At 35.1% G+C, this 21,991-nt stretch overlaps 1 protein-coding gene across 1 annotated transcript; it reads left to right on the top strand.

Moving 5' to 3' along the window:
• Positions 1 to 305: 305 nt before the first annotated feature.
• On the top strand, positions 306 to 18,453 carry LOC308429231 (uncharacterized protein; the record flags this gene model as incomplete). The annotated part of the gene is made up of 2 exons (XM_080927963.1): positions 306 to 1,259; positions 17,509 to 18,453. 2 exons carry the CDS (start codon positions 306 to 308, stop codon positions 18,451 to 18,453), a joined length of 1,899 nt encoding a protein of 632 aa, XP_080784089.1.
• Positions 18,454 to 21,991: the final 3,538 nt, after the last annotated feature.

Consider the following 21,991-nt stretch of genomic DNA (forward strand, 5'->3'; position numbering starts at 1 on the left):
TATTAATTCAGATTTTGCCTTTGAAATATTGAGAATAAAACAAAAATGGCATTAACAATAATGCAAACAGTACAAAGAAAAAATTAAATAAAATAAACTTTTTACTGCATATCCTGACTGGCAAGAAATATACTTCACAACTTTTGAGGAACATATAAAAGATACATGTATTTGTACATGTATTTGTTTTTATTCTTTTAGAAATGGTAAGATGTTCTGAAGGGTGGTACCTGCAAACTATATGTAAGATGGAAACGCCAAATGCAGTAAGTGGCTAGAAATTCTGACTGAAGTCAACTCCAAGCATGGAACACACACAGATCAGGGCAAAGCTGAATGCCTCAACAGTTACACAGTTCATCCTTCTGGGATTTTCTGAAATTCCCAATATCCAAGGGTTTCTGTTTGGAATGTTCTTCATAATTTATTTGATTATCATAATTGGAAATAGCTTAATTACTGTGATAACTAGAATTGACCCTGAACTACAGAAGCCCATGTACTTTTTCCTGTCAAATTTTTCTTCTGTGGAAATCTGTTATGTATCCGTCACTCTACCTAGGATTCTGTTCAACATTGCTACTCAAGACAGAAGCATATCTGTGCTGAGCTGTGCCACACAAATGTGCTTCTTCCTTATGCTGGGAGCCACTGAGTGCTTCCTGCTGGCTGTGATGTCCTATGACCGCTATGTGGCCATCTGTAACCCTCTGCACTATCCTCTGGTCATGAATCCAACAAAGTGCACTCAGCTGGCAGCAGGCTCCTGGCTGGGAGGCATCCCAGTCCAGATAGGACAAACCTGCCAGATATTCTCTCTACATTTTTGCAATTCTAACAAAATAAATCACTTCTTCTGTGACATACCACCCATTTTCAAGCTGGCCTGTGGAGACACTTCTATGAATGAGCTGTCTGTCTATTTAGTGGCAATACTATTTGCTGCAGTCCCTTTTATACTGATACTTGCATCTTACAGCAAAATCATTGCCACCATTCTGAAGTTGCCAACAGCCACAGGACAGGCAAAAGCCTTCTCAACATGTTCTTCCCATTTACTTGTGGTGTTTTTGTTTTTTGGATCAGCCACTGTTACATACTCAAAGCCAAAGTCAAGCAATTCTCCAGGAATTGACAAAGTCTTCTCTCTGTTCTACACCATTGTGACTCCTATGTTCAACCCTCTGATATACAGCTTCAGAAACAAAGATATAATTAGTGCCCTGAAAAAACTGTTATGTAGAAAATATTGTCAGACAGTATGCCCTAAACTCTAGCATACTCTATTAACTTCTTAGACTTAACTATAGGGGCACTCTTATCTTGGGGGCGGGAGGGGATCACAGAGTGATACTTCTTAGCTACTTCTATGTGGTAATCTGCAGCCCCATTTGCTATTCCCTAGTAACTAGTGCCTAGTCTATGCCTCCAAATAATGGTATCTTCTGAGCTCAGAAGAGCTATCATTTATAAAGTTTGTAATTGCAAATGTTTGTTTTCCTCTTTTTATGATTTTTATCTAATAAGACACTTCTCTTGTAACATACCATCTAATATTAATATTGGTTGTGTGAACAGTTTGGGTAACAATGATGATACTTTTGGGTTCTGCTTATTTGCTTTAGTTCTTCTTATGTTAAACTTGTTCTAGTATGAAACTGTCTCATAATCTTGAAATTGCCATAAGCCATATGGTAGGCTAAAGTAGCTTTCTATTCATTGTGCTTTGTAGTTGTCCTGTTATATAATAAGTTATTTGTCTTTGTATATGTTTGTAATTCCCATAATTGTTAAATGTAACAAGCATGATAATGAATAGTTAGCTAACTGTGTAGACATATATTACTTTATATTTGGTTATATTAACATTATAGAACTCTTTTTAATTATATTATATCTGACTTTACAGTGGTAATGATTTCCCAATTAGATTTGATTTGTATATGTTAAGACAAAGTTATGTATGCACTATCAAATAAACAGCTATTCCATTTTAATACATACATTTTGTACAATATTCATTTTCCAAAGTACATGTTTTTATAAATGAAAATTATTTAATTTTATTTACTAATCTAGTTTGTTGAAGTCCATAATTCCAGAACAAACCATGTCTACCAGAATCACTGAGAGTTCTAATCTCAATCCTCAGACAGCAGGGAGAATGCATACTGATAATATACTGAGCCTTTGAGCAGATATTCTGATATACTATCACAAAGTTATTGTCTTTTACAAACTTTTAAGTTAGTGATTTCATGTTGTTTTGTTTTGTTTCTGGTTTAGGACATAAGATGAACTTTTGTTCCACTGGCCACAAACTAGAGCCACATGAAAAATTGGAGCCTCGATTGAGGAATTTTTTCCACTGGACTGGACTCTGGGCATATCAATGAGCTGTTTCCTTAAGTTTTTGTTGATGTAAAAGGCACACAGTCTGTGTTTAGAGTTATCCCTAGACAGGTAGGCATAGGCTTTATAAAAGTAGTTGAGCAAGACAGATGAGGAAAACCCTTAGCAGTACTTCCTCTTTTCAGCTTCCTGCTTAAACCTCCACACTGACTGTCTTTATTTGCAGACTGTTAGGTTAAACATGGGCCAGAACACACACACACACACACACACACACACACACATGCACACACACTGCAAACAAAACAAAAAACAACAAAACAATAAACAAAAACCCCCAAAACTTTTCTACATGCAACTTTCTTTGGATCATAATCTCTATGACATCACCAGAAAGCAAAAGCAAAGTGTAGACAATAGATATTTGAGAAAAATTTCAACAGAAAGAGATACGCATATGAATAGTTTGGGTTAAAAATGGCTCTCCAAACAACTCAGTTGGGTTTTCTTCCTTGCTTGTGCTTGTTGCTTTGAAAATCTTACTGTTGGGGTCTGGGAATTTCCATGCACCATAAGTTTACCAATCTAAGTCAAGCACAAATGATTTCTTGAACATACACCAGAATACTAGATGTCTAAGACAACAAGAGGAAAAACCTAATTGTGGCACCAGTCTGTCCTCAAGGGAGGCTTTCTATAGAAAAAAAAAAAAAAACCTATATGTCTACAGGTTCAAAGATAAGTTATGAAGTGGTACAGTATTTTGGGGGTAACAAGTCAAAAGTATCATCAGCTAAATTTAAACTGACTGGACCTATGTGAGGTAAGAAGGGTGATGGACAGATGGTAAGCAGGGAAATTTTAAAATATTGAGATAACAAGGTAGAAGCAATCCAGCTATAACTATTTGGCTCATTATTGAGATTTTTAGTGTCAGGTATGGATATTTACTTCTGGGAAGTTTAGTCTGAGGAACCAGAGCTTAAATGTACTTATGAGCAGAAGTGGAGACTGAATGGAAAATGACTACAGTTATGCTTAAACGGGAAGGTCTCAACATTTACCAAGATCATCACACATGCTAAGAACATGTTATTCTACTTAGCTACATACAAAAAATTTTAAAGGTCTCATTTGGGCATTTATAATTTCATTAGGGATTACTATAAGTATTAAATACAATTTGTTTCTTCAGAGGCAATGAATTCTGTATGCTAAATCATGCTGCTTAATAAAGTGAAAGTTAATATTTTGTAAGAATAAGAGCTAAAAATCTCACAATATTAGCCTTTAGCTTTTTAATGAATATTGATAAGTGTTATACAAAAATATTTCTCTCCATTAATTAATTTATTTATGCATTTTATATCTTGATCACTGCCACCCTGCCAATCATCCCTAAAGTTTTACCTCATCACTCTATTCCCTTCTACTTGAAGAGTGTGGGGCCCTCCTGAGTATCTCCCCATTCTGTTGCACCAATACAAAAGTATTTTTATGAAAACATACAAAGTACATTAAAATAACAAAGAAGAAAGACATTAATAAGTAAGCATTTATTTCTTAAAAGGTTGAATACTCACATGTGCATTTTACATGCATATAAAAATAATGTGTGAATGAGTATTAACAATAAGTATTATAGATATATATAAATCATCTTTTTACTATTTCTTCATTTCACAGGAAAAAAATTATGTATATATATATATATATGTATGTATGTATGTATGCATATGTATATATATGTATATGTGAGTGTATATATATGTATATATATATATATAATATGAATGAGTTGAAGTTCATAACATTTGAAAAATCTACATTTTAGAATGGTTAAAAAAATTACAAGTGTCATTAAAGCACGTCTGCCCAAGATAGGGATGCCTCTTGAGGGATCTGCCAGAGTCAAGTAGCTGAGCATGCTTGTATCTAACCATCAGATTGAGCACAGACACCCCAGTGAGGATGCTGGTAGGGGGATGAAGAAGAAGCTGAAGGGGGTTGTGTCCTCGTGGGAAGAACAACATTGTAGACCAACCAAATCCTCCACAGCTCCCATGGACTAGATCACCAAATATTGAGCATGCATTGAGAGGCCCATGGCTTCAGTTGCATATGCAGTGGAGAATAGAAGTGTCTGGCATCAATGTGAGAAGAGGCCTTTAGTCCAGGGAGGGCATTGTTTCCCAATGTATGGGAATGCCCAGGCACTGATTTGGAGAGGGTGATTGGGAGCTAGTGCACCTTTGTGAAGCCAAGTAGAGGGGGAGAAGGGATGAGAGCAGGATGGGTGAAGGTGTTAACATTTCAAATGTAAATACAAAGAGTATATAATTTTAAAAAATTAAAAAATGAGTAAAGGCATGGGCCAACACACTTGAAAAAAAATTCCTGCCAAAGAAAATACACACAAAAGAAATATATGGCAGAAAATAATCAAACTCACAACTAAAATTAACCAAACAGAAACACAAAGAACTATATAAAAAAAAAAAAAAAACCACAAAACAAAACAACCAGAAACTAGTACTTTGAGAAAATTAACAAGATAGATAAACCGTTAACAAGGCTAAACAGATAGCACAAAGAGAGTACAAAAGAGAGTAAACAGATAGCACAAATTAACAAAATCAGAAATAAATAGATACCCATAACAGAAACGAAGGAAATTTTTAAAAAATTGTCATATCTTAATGCAAAAGCCTATACTTCCCAAAACTGGACAATCTGGATGAAATGAACAATTTTCAAGACAGATACCAGATACCAATGTTTAATCCGGATCAGATAAACCATCTAAACTGTACCAAAACCACCAAAGAAATACAAGTTGCAATTAAAACTCTCACAAACCAAAAAAGCCTAAGACCAGATGGTTTTAGTTCAGAATTTTCCAGACTTCAAAGAAGTCATAATATCAATATTCTTCAAACTATTCCACAAAATAGAATTTATTTGAGTTCCATTTTGTCTGAAATATTTTCTCTTGTTAGTTTACTGCATAAGATTAATTTTTGGTAGATATTTTATGTGTCATAGATTTTTGTAATCTGTCTTTATCATCCATAAATAACCAGAATGATTTGAACTCCTGCAGAGATGTTTGGGCATTTTTTCTCTCTCTCTCTCTCTCTTTTTTTTTTTTTTTTTTTTTTTTTTTTTTTTTTTTTTGCATATGTTTAATTTCAAAATAAAATAAAACAAATAGAAAAAAAACACAATACACAACACCCAACCCTGATATTTTGTGGGCATTTCTTAAATTCACATTTAAATTCCAGATAGAATGAGGAGGCATTTTTCTGTTCTGCTGTAACTAGAATTATGGGCGTTGCTAGTCTTTAGGACAAATATATGTACAAGTTTGGATGCATGTTGCTGTCCTACTATACAGATTTATAAAGCTAAGGTACTTTCAAAATAAAATACTTTAAGAGTAGAAAAAAAAAGAAATTAGGGAATTGACATACTTCACAATAGTCACAAATAATATAAAATAACATGGTGTGACTCCAACAAAGCAAACTAAAGATCTGTATGACAATAAATTTAAGTCCCTGAAGAAAGAAATCAAAGATCTAACAAGATAGAAAGATATGCCATCCTCAAGGAATAGAAGGATTGATATATTAAAAATGGCAATCTTGCCAAAAACCAATTTGCAGAATCAATGCAGTACCCATCAAAATCCCAACTCAATTAGTCATAGAGTTAGAAAGAGCAATTTGCAGGTAGATCAATGGAATAGAATTGAAAGCCCCAAAATGAAACCACATACCTAAGGTCACTTGATTTTTGACAAAGAAGCTAAACCATCAAGTGGGGAAAGGGGCCTATATAAACTAACTCTGGAGAGTGTCCCAGGTCATAGCTTACAGTTTCTTAGTCTAAGCTATGGCCTAATTTGTCAGTCTTGGAAAATGCTTTCAATAAACCAGCCCTGTTTAGATGAAACCAGAAGCTGAGTGATTTGTGTGGCAATTCCTGAACACCAATGTAAATAAATAAATAACTAAGAACTGAAAATTGTTACTGCATTTTCTGACTGACAAGAAATAGTATTCACGTTTGAATATATATATATATGATGTGTATTTTTTTCATTCTTTTAAAAATTTTAGGAAGTTCAGAAAACTATTTGTAACACAGGAAAACCACATACAGTAATATGACTTTGATTACTGACTGAATCAGCTCCAGGCACTGAATACAAAAGATCAGAGCAGAGGACAAGGCCTCCAAAGTGACAAAATTCATTCCTATGGGGTTTTCTGAATTTCCCAACCTCCAGGGGTTTTAGTTAGAAAGGTTCTACATAATTTACTTGATTATCATAATTGGAATTAACTTCATTAATGTCATTTTAAAAATTGATCTTGCACTATTGAAGCTCATGCATATTTTTATACCAAGCTTTTCTTCTCTGAAAATATTTTTTATATCACTCTTCCCAGGATTCTGTTCAATACTGGTAGTCAGAATGCAAGTATATCCAACTTAGCCTGTGCAATACAGTGTCTTTTTACTTTTCTTTTTCTCACTTAGTTCTATTTAATTGAATATTTTATTAATTTACATTTCAAAAGTTATCCAACGTTTTCTGTTTTCTCCTCTAAAAAGCCTCTCTCCAATCTTTTCTCCCCCGCTTGGTCTACGAGGGAGAACCCACCAACCCACTCCTACCTCCACTCACTGGCATTTTCCTGTATGGGGGCATGAAGCCGTCCCAAAACCAAGGGTCTGTTTTTCCCTTGATGTTCAAGAAGTACATTCTCTGCTACATATGCAGCTGGAGCAATGGGTTGCTCCATGTGTGCTCCTTGGTTGTTGATTAAGTCCCTTGGAATTCTGGAAGTCTATTGTATTGATAGTGTTGTTCTTCCTATGGGTTCAAACCCTGTTAATTTCTTTAGTCCTTTCTCTGACTCTTCTTTTGGGAACCCCGTGTTCAGTCCAATGGTTGACTGCAAGCATCCAGCTCTGTATTGTCAGACTATGGCAGAGCTTCTCATGAAACAGCTGTATCAGGCTTCTGTCAGCAAGCACTTCTTGGCCTCCTCAATAGTGTCTAGATTTAGTGTCTGTATATGAGTTGAGTCCTCAGGTGGGGCAGTCTCTGGATGGCATTTCCTTCAGTCTCTGCTCCACACTTTATCTCTGTGTTTCCTCCTGTGAATATTTTGTTCCCCTTCTAAGAAGGACTGAAGCATCCATGCTTTGTTCTTTCTTTTTCCTAATATTCATGTGGTCTGTGAATTGTATTATGGGTATTCCAAGCTTTTGGCCTAATGTCCACTTATCAGTGAGTGCATAATGTATGTTCTTTTGTGACTGGGTTTCCTCACTCAGGATGATATTTTCTAGTTCCATAAATTTTCCTAAGAATTCCATGAAGTAGTTTTTTTAATAGCTGAGGATTATTTTATTGTGTATATGTACCATATTTTCTGTATTCATTCCTCCATCAAAAGACATCTGGGTTATTTTTAGCCTCTGGCTATTATAATTAAGGCTGCTATTAACATAGTGGAGCATATTTTGGATGTGCACTTGTTATATGTTGGAGCATATTTTGGATATATGCCCAGGACTGGAATATCTAGGTCCTCAAATAGTACTATGTCCAATTTCTTGAGGAACAGACAGACTGATTTCTACAGTGATTGTACCAGCTTACAATCTCACCAACAATGCTTCTTACATCTGATTGGAAACATTGAATGTTTCCTTTTAACTATGATGCCTTATAACTATTATTTTACAATCTCCAATCCTCTGAACTATCCCTTAGTCATGAACCCAATAAAGTACATATAGCTTGCAGAAGGGTCCTGGATCAGTAGCATGCCATTCCAATTTGGGCAATTATTTCAGATACTCTATGTACATTTCTGCAATTCAAACCAAATACACCCCTTTTTCTGAGATATACTACTATTATCACGATGGCCTCTGGAGATAAGTCTGTCTATTTATCAATATCCTCCTTGTGTCAGTCCATTACATGTTGATACTTTTTCCATATACCAAAATCATTACCTCCATCCTGAAGTTGCCAAGAGCCACAGGACAGATAAATATATTCTCAATATATTCTTTGAGTTTGCTCTTTTGCGGCATTTAGAAGAGCCACTGTTATTTATTTGAGGCCCAAGTACACCAATTCTCTGACAAATTGTTTTCTCTGTTCCACACCATTATGATCTCTATGTTCAAATCTTAATATACAGATTTAGTAGCAGTGGTGGCTACACTGCAGAAATTGTTACATAAGACATAATGTCATGCTTGCGAGTGTAAAGTAATTTCTTTAACTACCTGTGGCACAGGTAGACACTTACCCTGGGTGTCACAGAGTCCTACTTTCTAGCTATTGCTAAGGGCCTTCTGTAGGTCTCTGTGCTAATGCCTAATCTAAGCATTTAGCTACTGGTGGGCTTTTCAATCAGTATAATTCTTGTTTACCTAGGGAAGATTGTAGGTGTTCTCTTTATCATTTTAGTGTTTCTACCAAATCAGGCATTTCTTTGACATTGACCCCCCCCCCCACTTGGTGCTGTGTTTTTATCCCTGTTCCATTTATATTAATAATTTTCTACTAAAACAAAATGTTTTAATATTGGTATCAGCCCTATGTTGGCATAAAAATTAAAATCCTGTACTTTCTGTTCATTGCATCTGAAGGTGAAGTGTTATTATTGTGACTCTGATGATTTATCCTCAAGTAAAACGAGTATCATATCAACACTGAGTAAGTTATAATGTAAAGAATTATCTAGAGTTCATCATGCTAAATTGGCAAACATGATTTTTTATTTGTTCACAATATAATTTCAGAACTATTCTTGTTTGTGTATGGAACATTTGATTTTTAAACAGTAAACATTTCAAAATAAAATTTTATGTTTACATATTAAACGACAATGTTGTATGTACTATCAAATAACTAAACATTCAGTTTTCATACGTAAACCTTTGCCTAATATTCACTTCCAAATTGTATTAGTTTTTAAAGAAAGCATTTACTTAAGCTTACTACACCAGTGGGTTAGAGTACAGGAAGGGAAAGCTCCTGGAAGAGCTGAGAGTTGTAATCTCAAACCACAAAACAAGCATTAGGCAAAAATGCACACTGGAAATATCTAGAGTCATCTAGCACAAGTGTTGTTATATTACTACAAATCATGTAATTCTCTTATAAGAAATAATGCTGTTAGGGTATGCAATTTTTTTTAAAGAATTTAGGTATGTTTTTCAGTTTTTGTCACCTTGCTATAAAGTAATGTCAGTCCTATGGCAAGTAGAGACTTGATTGAAGAATTGCCATTTATCAGATTGGACCCAGGAAATATCTGTGTAGCATTTTCTTAATTTCTGCATTATTTAAGATATTCTAGCATGTCATGACCAGTGCTCCTTTTTCCTGGGGTATGTCTCTCTCTCTCTCTCTCTCTCTCTCTCTCTCTCTCTCTCTCTCTCTCTCTCTCTCTGTGTGTGTGTGTGTGTGTGTGTGTGTGTGTGTGTGTTGTTGTTGTTGTTGTTGTTGTTGTTGTTGTTGCTTCCTTTGGTTGGAAAAAAAATCAAAGGAATTAAATGAATGCTTTGAACCATGGCCTTTATCACATGAAAAGAAGTAAAATAAACAGTAAACAATAGGTATTATATGAAAGATGTACTCAAAAACACACACACTCATGTGCTTAGCTTGCATTAATAATGACTCTCCAAAGAACTCAGTTTAAGCAAAATATTCCCAGGTTTCCTTATTCATTTGTTTTTATAGTATTAAGAATCATACCAAGAACCTTACACATACTAAATAAGAGTTTATATTACTTATCTACATGCATAAGAACATAACAAATATCATTTATATGTATGTAGTTCTATTAATCATAACTGTATGTATAAAATAAAACACATATTTTAATTGAAGCTTTATGTATGATAAACATTGCTATTAAATAAAACAAATGTTATTAAGATATTAATATATCATGCTCTGGAATCCATATTGTACTTCACAATTCTTTCCCTTAGTCACCCAAGTAACACAGACCCCATGTATGACTGGGCACAATGACCTATAGTATATATCTTCTAACTTCTCTTAAAGCACATCCAGGAACTACAAACTACATCCCTCCCATGGGCTATATATTTCAGCCCACACTTTCCTGCCATTATGGAGGAATGCTAGCATGAGGGAGCACAGGACAAACTTTATCTAGAGAATGCAAAAGTACCTACTGTCCACTTACATGTTACTATCCTAATCTGAACTTAAAAAAGATTTCAATGACACTACTAAAGCTCTGTTACTCAGCTCTGAGACTGGAGAAACTGCCTCCTGTTAGAAATGGCTCCTATTAAAATCTGTTAATATGAGTTTGCTTCTTTAATTTTATTTTATTTTGTTTTTTTTCTGTTTTGTTTGGATATATTTTATTTACATTTCAAATGTTACCCCCCTTCCCAGTTTCCACTCCATAAAACCCCTATCCCATCCCACCTCCCCCTGCTTCAGTGAGGGTGCTCCCCCACCCACCTTGACATTCCCTACATTGGGACATTGAGTCTTGGCGGGTCCAAGGGCTTCTCTTCACATTCCCAACAAAGCCATCCTCTGCTACATATACAGCTGAAGCCATGGGTCTGTCCATGTGTACTCTTTATATAGGGTTTAGTCCCTGGAAGCTCTGGTCATTTGGTGTTGCTGTTCTTATGGGATCACAATCCCCTTAAGCTCCTTCAGTTCTTTCTTTATCTCCTCCATTGGAGACCCTATCCTGAGTTCAGTGGTTGGCTGTAAGCATTTGCCTATGTATTTGACATGATCTGGCAGAGCCTCTCAGGAGACAGCTATATCAGGCTCCTGTCAGCATGCAATTCTTGGCATAAGCAATAGTTCTTGAGTTTGGTGGCTGTTTATGGGCTGGATCTCCAGGTGGGTCAGTCCCTGGATGGCTTTTGCTTTAGTCTCTGCTTCATACTTTGTCTCTGTATTTCCTTCTGTGAATATTTTTATTCCCCCTTCTAAGAAGGACTGAAGCATCTGCACTCTGTTCCTCCTTCTTCTTGAGCTTCATGTTGTCTGTGAATTGTATTTTGGGTATTCTGAGCTTTTGGAAATATGGGGCACTTCTTTATGATGGTTTATTTGCATATATCAGTGCCACTGGGACAGGTGTCAAAAATTTCCTCAGTATGGCTACTGCTAATGGCACTGCTTCTAACAGTGGCAGCAAATTTCATGTGAAATAAAGAAGTTTACATAATCTTTATTGTTTTCTCAGCCACTTAAATTATCTGGTCTCATGTTTAAAGTTTTTGTTTTCTCATCATTTGGACAAAAAAAATGAGTCTTTGAGAACATTGCTTTCACAAAGACTTAATTTTAAACATTATTTTGCCTAAAATTAGCATCCTGTTGCTTTCTAAGGTAAATATTTTATGGACTTATTTCATAGCAAAATCTCCAAATCTCTTCAGAAATTTTAAAATTTAGTCTTACATTGCAATTGTTTTTGTAAAAAAATTATGAATTGATAAATATCTTCTGACATTTAATAAAATTTATTTTAGCAATAAAAAAAGAAAAGAAAATCCTTCAGCCAAATAATAATCAAAAGCCTAAATATAGAGAACAATCAATGACTATTGAAAGCTGCAAGGGAAAATTTCCAATTACTATATAGAGGCGGACCTATCACATTACAATTGATTCTAAGAGACCACAGATAACAACCCAGATCACTATAATCAGCAAAACTTTCAATCACTATAAATGGAGAAAAGAAGATATTCCATGTGAAACCAAATTTAAACAGTATCCATCTACACATCCAGCTATACAGAAAGTACTAGAACAAAAACTGAAACCCAAGAAGATGAACAAGAAAGTAAGTGTTGAGGCTTAATAATGTCATGTTTGTGTGTCAAATTGACAAGGGGTCAATTCTACCAGCTGGTTTTGTGTCAACTTGACACAAGCTGGAGTTATCACAAAGAAAGGAACCTCAATTTAAGAAATCCAGCTGTAAGGCATTTTTTCAACTGGTGATCCAGGGGGGAGGGCCCAGCCCATGTGGTTTGTTCCATCCCTGGGCTGGTAGACTTGTGTTCTATAAGAAGGAAAGCTGCGCAATCCATGGGAAGCAAGCCAGTAAGTAACATCCTTCCATTGCCTTTGCATCAGCTCCTGCTTCCTGACCTGCTTGAGTTCCAGTCCTGACTTCCTAGGTGATGAACAGCAGTGTGAAAATTCTAAGCTGAATAAACCCTTTCCTCCCCAGTTTGCTTCTTGGTCATGATGTTTTGTCCAGGAATAGAAACCCTGACTAAGACAGCACGTATACAAAACATAAAAACTGAAAGAAACTGTACAGCAAAACTCCAAATAACCCAATTTAAAAGTGAGGTAGAGATCTAAGAGAATTCTCATCAGAGAAATCTTAAATGGCTGAGAAGCACTTAAATAAACGTACAACGTTTATCATGGAAATGTGGATGAAAATGACCCTGAGATTACCTCTTACACTTACCAGAATGGTTCAGCTCCAGATTGTAAGGGGCAACTCATGTTGATAAACATGTTGAGCAATGGAAACATTGCTCTTATGATAGTGAGAGTACAAACTTGTACAGTCACTTTGAAAATCAATTTGGTGGTTTCTCAGAAATCTGTAAATAGCTCTACCTCAAGACACAGCTCTACCACTACTGGAGATATACCAAATACTCGCTCAACCATGCCAAAAGACCACATGCTCAGTTATGTTCATAGCAACTTTATTCATAGTAGCCAGAAACAAGAAACAAATTATATGTGAATCCACTAAAGAATGGATGAATAAATTGTAGTCCGTTTACACAATAGAGTCTAGCCATCAATTAAAATCAATGTCAATATAAAATTTACAGACAAATAGATGTTGCTAGAAACAAACAAACCATCCTGAGTAGGGTAATCCAGACCTATGAAGGCAAACATGGTATGTACTAAGTTATAAGTAGACATTAGCCATAAATTAAATGAAACCTATGTTACAGTTCACAAACCCAAAGAAGATACATAACAAAGAAAATCAGGGGCCATATGTGAATCTCCGTGAGAAAGGGATAGAGAAAAGACATAATGCACATAAATGGACAGGTGAATATGTAAACATCAATTTTATGTCCTCTGAGGAAGTTATGAGATGAGAGCCATAACCATGCTTTCAGTTACCTGTCATGGACTCTGCACAAATTAGTTTCTTCTATGTTTTCTGTATCTCTTAGACTAGATGTGAAAGTTTATTGACTCCATACAATCTAATCCTGAGAAGCCAGGGCCTTGAAGACTTTAGATTCCATCCTTTGTCTGCTAACCTACACCTAGAATGTTTCAACCTCTGAGACTTACTGAAGACTAAACTCATTCTTCCTAGCTATTTTTGAAGTTGGCTGTTGTGTTTCCTTAACCTATTCTGGATAAAACTTGCTTTCAAGCTTATTGATTCAAATTGGCTTCTCTCAGTTTCTGACTGAATTGCTCTGCTTGTAAAAACTGCCTCTGAAATCTAAGAACTAAAAACTGCTCCCAACTGACTCCTCCCTGAACTGGACTTTTTCTTCCTCACTGTTCTTTAACTTGCCTCTTTCCTGTCTTTCTGAGAGTAGAGAACATCCTACCTTTAACTTATTCTGTTAAATATTTCTTGGATTCATCATCTTATCACTTTGTATACCTTTCAATTTGATGTCATTGTTCAGAATAAAACGTATGTACTAAAGGGCTGTGTGTATTCCATCCAGAAGATTCAAAGGTGTGTGTTAGGGTCATGTCTGAATTTTTGCCAAAAAATTTAGAAATGTCTATTCTGGCCAAAAATAGTATCATATTTTTGTATCAAAAGCCAGATCATATCATTTGAAGTGGTCCTTTGTCAGAGCAGACATGTTACCAGATTTAAAATCCTCTATAAGCTCTATGTGGAAGAGTAGATAGGAACCTGAGAAATCAGGTGTGGGGAGGGCAGAGAGAGAAATTACTAGGAGAGATAACTTGAATGAGGTAGGAGAGCATTCCCTGAAAAAAACTCAGAAATCTAGAACAAGAGAAACTCCCAGAAACTAATAAAAGTGACGTTAGCTCATACTACAATGATTGCGGTATATGGAGTCTGAATTATCTATCACCTGTAATTGGGTAAGACACAAATCATTCCAGAAAACTTCTGGTCTAAAATTTGCCCCACCTACAAGATGTGCTCAGGTAAACTTATAGCAGAAACTAAGGGAGTCAACAAAGGCTGGCCCAGTTTGATATGCATGATGTGAGGAAGATCCCACTACTGACAGTCTTAATGATACTCTGTTATATTTGCAGACAGGAGCTTAGCATACTGTCATCAGAAAAGCAACTAACCTACAACTTATGGAAAGAGACACAGAACCCAAATCCATTCCTTATATGGACCTTGGGTAATCCTGAAAAAGAGTAGAAGAAAGAATTTAAGGAGCCAAAGACTCCTATAATTTAAGGACACCAAGTAAGATGTACTGGATCAGGCAATCTGGACCCCTAGGGGCTCACAGAAACCAAACTGCCATACAGACAGTATGTGTGGGGAAGATCTAGGACAGTTGAGTTGAAAATATTTTATGTAAATAAGTGATTAAAACTGAACTTAAAATAAAGGCATACATTTGCTTTTTATATGCACATCACATGTACATTTAAGATGCATAAAAATGGAAGTACTCATGAGGATATAATCATCAATGTGTCGTGTGTCTATGTCAACATCAATTGTCTTCTTGCTCTTCCTTTATTTCTCTGACATAGGGGTCTATATATGGGGCTAGACATGGGCAAGTGTCAAACACAAACACGTCTGAACACACACACTGTTGTCAATTTCTGGTACTACTCTCAGTGTTCTTTTTTTTTTTTTTCCTTAATAATTACAAAATTGAAACTAAAGCCAAAATGTACAAATAGAGTAGTTTGCTTCTGTTTCACCTTATTTTATTTTTTATTTAATGTATATATTTTATTTTTTAACATTTTGAGTGGAAGGAAAAAGAATTTTTTTGAATCAGACTATAGCATGGGGAAGAACCATATCCCTAGAGTGGATATCATTTCCTACTTAAACAGCTCTTGTGTTTGACATTACCTTAAATGCTTGAAAGTATTTTGTCTGAACAGATTTTTAAAAATTATTTAAGCCTTAATGCTCAAAGCTGGTTACTATTTTTTTCCAAATCAATAAAGGTAAGACATAGATTTAACTTAACATGAGCTCAAGCTACATTTGACTTATGCCACATGTGTATTGAACTTGTCTCTCCTTTTAAATGCCAATATGAGATGGAATTGAAAAGGAAAATTGGAACTCCTCTACCATTTTTATCAAATATTTTTTTTAACTCTTCTAACATTTTATGATATAGATAACAGAAAAAAAGATGAAGAAAATAGTTTTGTATAAAAGACCAATATAGTAAAGAAAAATAATAATATGGACACCATCTTATATGGTAACTTGTATCAACTTGTTAACATAATTTATTCAAATATAGGTATTATTTATCCTTAGTCAACCTTTCATTAGAAATGTGAGGATTTATTTGGAATATTATATTTAGCACACACACACACACACACACACACACACACACACACACATATATATATACACACACAATTTTCACAATATATTAAATTATATTGACATCTACTTGTTCTTACTGAAAGTATTTTATATATTTCAAAGTAGTACTTATTTTAGCTTCATTTTAGTATGTAATATAAAAACCAGAAATGGAAAGCAAACACTTGTTAGCATTTGAAAAAATTGATTTCCATTTTGAATCAGTGTTTGGAATGTGAATTCTTAACCACAAACCATGCACAGCTTTAAACTCACATCTACTGGGCAGAACTCTCTATGCTAGTTTGTCTCTTTGTCTTTAGGTAAATAGCAATGTGGCAATTGGACAGTAAATATTGCAAATGATGTCATAATGGAAAAATTCTGTAAAAGTGTAAAATTATAATTTTTGCACTTTCAATAGTGATTACAAGGTATACACATTATATAGAAAAATAAAACTGCGATCAAATGAAGTTAAATACATTTATTTGAGTAGACAGCATAAGCATAGGAAAGTGGGTACATAAATGAAAGGTTGGCATTGTAAATCATTGAATCCAAAAAGTGGTTAGTATATATTCGTAGCTTTTTAGAAAATTCTTTAAAAGATTAACCATTTTCAAAGAATTCATTGTGAAAATATGGGAAATTCAATAAAATGTAATAATTATATCCAGAGATCAAGAGAAAGCAATGAAAAGAAACATTGCAATGTGACTGTGTCAATTAACACAGCACTGTATGCAATTAAGTTGACTGGGTTAATGAAAGTACATACAAATGTTCAGGATGAAATATGGTAAACCTGCTTTCCTGCAATAACATGTACACTAAAGTCCCTTCATAGAAAAATGATGATCTGAGAATTTTAATTCAATCTTGAGTTTATATCTAAATGTCATATGAACATAAAAATGTAATTAAAATAACTGATTTCCAATTTAACAAACTTCACACTGAACTGAATTTTCAGAAAAATAATGAGTAGAATCCAATGTAATCTAGCAGCTTGCTATTTAGTAATTTCATAAAACAAGAAAAAATGAACACAATAGAGTGAGAAACTATATTTGTATAGTAAAATAAACAACATGAAATTATTTTAAATATGTTTAAGAATATTTACCCATGTATTCAAATTAACATTACATTAATATCCACAGAGCACAAACAAAACTAGAAGCTTTTAATCGAAGGGACAAATGAACTATTAAAGATATAGACAGAAATTGCCTATTTTTCTTAGGAGAGAAAAATGAATATGGTTTGGCTCACCACCAAAGCCCCTAAAACCCATAGCATGTAGTATATTAGAAAATTTATAGGACTATTTTGTATGCATTTTTTAAAAACCATTGAATAAATTTGGAGCATGTAGAAAGCATATATGTTTTTTTCACGGGCACTAAAATATTTGCAAGAGCGTTACCATAACTTTATACATGATAAAATGAATACAAAGACAAGAAAATACATTACATTTTTCTTTGAATTGTCCCTACAGATGACATTTACAGAAGTCAGGGCAGAGGATAATGCTACCACCGTGACAGAGTTTCTCCTCCTGGGATTTTCAGACCTTCCCAGCTTACAAGGGATTCTGTTTGGGATGTTCTCCACAATTTACTTAATCATCCTGATTGGAAATAGTTTTATAATTGTGATAACTAGAATTGACCCTGCACTACGAAAGCCCATGTATTTTTTCCTGTCAAATTTTTCTTCTCTGGAAATCTGTTATGTATCAGTCACTCTACCTAGGATTCTGTTCAACATTGCTACTCAAGACAGAAGCATATCTGTGCTGAGCTGTGCCACACAAATGTGCTTCTTCCTTATGCTGGGAGCCACTGAGTGCTTCCTGCTGGCTGTGATGTCCTATGACCGCTATGTGGCCATCTGTAACCCTCTGCACTATCCTCTGGTCATGAACCCAGCAAAGTGCACTCAGCTGGCAGCAGGCTCCTGGCTGGGAGGCATCCCAGTCCAGATAGGACAAACCTGCCAGATATTCTCTCTACATTTTTGCAATTCTAACAAAATAGAACATTTCTTTTGTGACTTACCGCCCATTCTCAAGCTGGCCTGTGGGGATACATCAATACATGAGCTGTCTGTATACCTAGTGGCTATGCTGTTTGTTGCTTTCCCTTTTACACTGATACTTGCGTCTTACAGCAAAATCATTGCCACCATTCTGAAGTTGCCAACAGCCACAGGGCGGGCAAAAGCCTTCTCAACGTGTTCTTCCCATTTGCTTGTGGTGTTTTTGTTCTTTGGATCAGCTACTGTTACCTATTTGAGGCCAAAATCTACCCATTCTCCAGGAACTGACAAACTGCTCTCTCTGTTCTACACCATTGTGACTCCCATGTTCAATCCACTGATATACAGCCTGAGGAATAAGGAGGTAATTGCTGCACTGAGAAAGCTGTTATCTATAAAGTAATACTTGGAGCTGTGGAACAAAATACTGATTGCTTCTTACACATGTACTGAACAAATTGGTCAGTGTTTATTCATTTTATTGAATTCAGTCAGCTTATGCTTCTAAAATATCTGTGCTATTTTGAACGATAGCCTATATTGTTTATATTCAATAAAATGCGATATAAGGAGGATATTTTAATATGAATGAAGTACAATGTGCATGAAGTTTTAGTAGGAAAACATTGAAAAGATTTTTTTTTCGTTTAGATTAAAGGCAGGTTTATTGGGAAGCTGCTTATGAGCCAGTTCACTGGCCCCAAGGATTGAGTCCAGGGGAGTCTCAATGGGAGTGGAGGCTGGGGCGAGAGGAAGGGACAGCACTGAGAAAAGGAGCTTTGGGATTTCAAATTTTTGAAATTTGTGTTATAAATGCACAGATATATATCTATCTTAACATTTTAACTAGTAATTCTTTCAAATATCCTGGGATTCTCTCAGTAAGCATTATATAAAATTAACAGTAGTACTTTAAAATCAATCTGCTTTACTGAATTGCTAAATGAGTTAATAAAGTTGGTAATATTAATATGGTTTTTTACACTTCTGGCAACTTCTGAGTTTCTTAAAACATAAATAAACATGAAACAATTATTTCAATTTATTAATCAGTATAGTGTTCAGCCATAAGACTATAATAAATGTGGCATTTTCTACCTACTTATTATTAGTACACAAGAGTCTTGATAATAAATGTATTACATTACACTTCTGTGGATTGTGTCTAACTTTTTTACATTTCAACAAACATAGTTCATATGTGCATATGTGAATATATATATATATATATATATATATATATATATATATATATATATATATATATAGAGAGAGAGAGAGAGAGAGAGAGAGAGAGAGAGAGATAGGGCATTTGATGAGATGTTTCAATAGCAACACAGGTTTTCCTGCAATCATATGGACATGGACAGTGTAGGGGAATGTCAGGGCAGGAGGACAGAAGAGGGTGGGTAGGTACGTGAATACTCTTGGAGAAGCAGAGGAAGGGGTGCTATGATAGGGGATATGGAGGGTAATCCGGGAAAGGGGATAACATTTGAAATGTGTATTCAATAAAGTCAGTAAAAATATATATATGGGCATTACCTTACATTTGACTTTTGCCTCATGACTGTGAGGAAAAGATATAGGATCGTTTGTGGTCAGTCTAGTTTAAATTAAAATGAGGAATATTAAATTAAAACAATAGTGTAGATATCTTTACCAATGGACAACTCGCATTCTTTTCTGTCCTCTGTGAGAGTACAGACATGCACACATTTTACACACAAATACACATACCAGAATCATAATATTTTCAGTTATGATTATCTTCCAGACCACATTTCTGGGAATCCCTAGAAAACAATGGCCCTTAGCCCACAGATTGGAGCTTCTTGAATCTATGCATTAATATAAAAAATAGAATTTAAATACTAAATGTTTTATTTCTATATGCAATATATTGCCCTGTGCAGCATTGGTGAACAATTTTTGACAGTTTGAAACAGAGAAATGAAGTGTGTTAAATTTTATTTAGCCTTTCAAGTTCCTTAAATGTCACCATGTCGTTTTTATGGACTATATGAATAAAATGTTAGTTGTTAAATGGGTTATATTTATTTGTGTACAAATGATAGTCCAAGCAACATAATTAATTATCTTAACACAATGAATTCAATCACAACAGATGAGTACAAATAAGGAAAGACATTGGGGTGTCAGGATTTAGGTTACAGTGTTTCATAGGACACACCAAATAAGCAATGTGCTAAGAGGGAAAATGGTACTGATTCTGAACTGACCTTTTCTTAGAAAACAGTGAAGTCACTCCTTCCTCTTAAAACAGCAGAATTTCTATAACATTGTGAGGATATAAATTGATAGTGCTTGATAGCTTCCATAGGACACTGATCACATCTTTACCTTCACTCCAGCATACATGTACTTTCAACACGATTCTCACTGAGACTACATATAACAATGTGCAATGTTGTCCAAATTCATTGACTCTGAAACTATGAAACTGCAAATGTGCACTGTAAAGATTTGTAGAATGTGACAACTCAATATTAAGGAAACTTACAACCATATAAAATTGCATGAAATGTGATAGATGAAATATTTAGTCATTAAATTAAAACCTATTACAATACTTCGTGTCACCTCTTTCCCATTCTAGTGATACCATCTAAACTATAAAAGGCAGAGCATGGCAGAGGGGTGTTATAGAGAATCTACCAGCTAAGAAGATAGATGGCTCTTCAAGAGAGCTGAATTAAAGTTCTGATACCTATGTAAAGTTGCACACAGTTGCTTGTAATCACAAATGAAGGCAGATCTTGCTTACTGTTTATTGCTTATTGTATGTAGTAATACTCAAGTGCACCTAACCACACACAAACATACATACAGGTGTATACATATAATTACCTAAAAAATAGACAGAGGTGTTAGTTAGCAAGGTGACCAAGCAGGTAAAGATACTTAGTGTGCAAGCTTTATGACCTAAATTCCTAGAACCCAGAGAACTGTAGAAGAGAATAAACTCCATAAAATATTCTTTGCCCATGTGACAGAAACATAAATATCAATAATACGTTTTTAAATGTAAAATGAGTAAACTCTGGCTACCTCAGTCAAAAGCTAAGGCACCTGATAGCTAAAATGTCGACCACTGGGACTTGATCTCCAAAGAACATTTCACCACCACCCCTCCCATCTTTTCACCAGCCTTGTGACTGGGCCCCAACTTCCAATTCCAGGAGATTCCTGCTGTTCACATTTCAGTCTCAACAGTTAGAAGGACAATTGAGTGACCTGCCTGACAGCTATATCTCCCCAATCCCTAGAACACGCTCCCAATGACCCATTCTATTGCACCACTTTAAGACCTAATCTTAGCCAGGTCCCTACCTCCAATTCTGGCTGATTTCTGCTAATAATGTAGAGTGAATGACAAAAAAAAAAAAAAAAAAAAAAAAAAAAAATACTGGTATAGGCCTTAATAGTCAGAGGATCAAAGACTATCATCCTGCACCAAAGTGAAATATAGTTGTCAGAAGTTCAGTTTCCAACCTGATTCCCTATCAGATCCAGGACACAAAGACCAGAAGACCAAATAGGAAACAGAAACCAAGGACCAAAACTCCCATCCAACATATACAAACTCCAAAAGCAGCATCTAGACCTATAATTATTACAAATCCAGATGATAAGCTGCAAGTGTAAGAATAGTCCACACAGCTATGGCAATTCAGCAACACCAGTGCCCAGATATCCTGCTACAGCAAGACCTGAATATTTCAGTGCAGCTGAATCATAAGAATACAATTCTAAAATCAACTTTATGAAGGTGATGGGGTTCCTAAAGAAGAAATTTAAAAATGCCATAATAAATCAATACGGGGCTGGAAAGATGGCTCAGTGGTTAAGAGCACTGGCTGCTCTTCCAGGGGTCCTGAGTTCAAATCTCAGCAACCACATGGTAGCTCGAAATCATC

This window comes from Micromys minutus, assembly GCF_963924665.1.
Source record: "Micromys minutus genome assembly, chromosome: 13".
Lineage (NCBI taxonomy): Eukaryota > Metazoa > Chordata > Mammalia > Rodentia > Muridae > Micromys > Micromys minutus.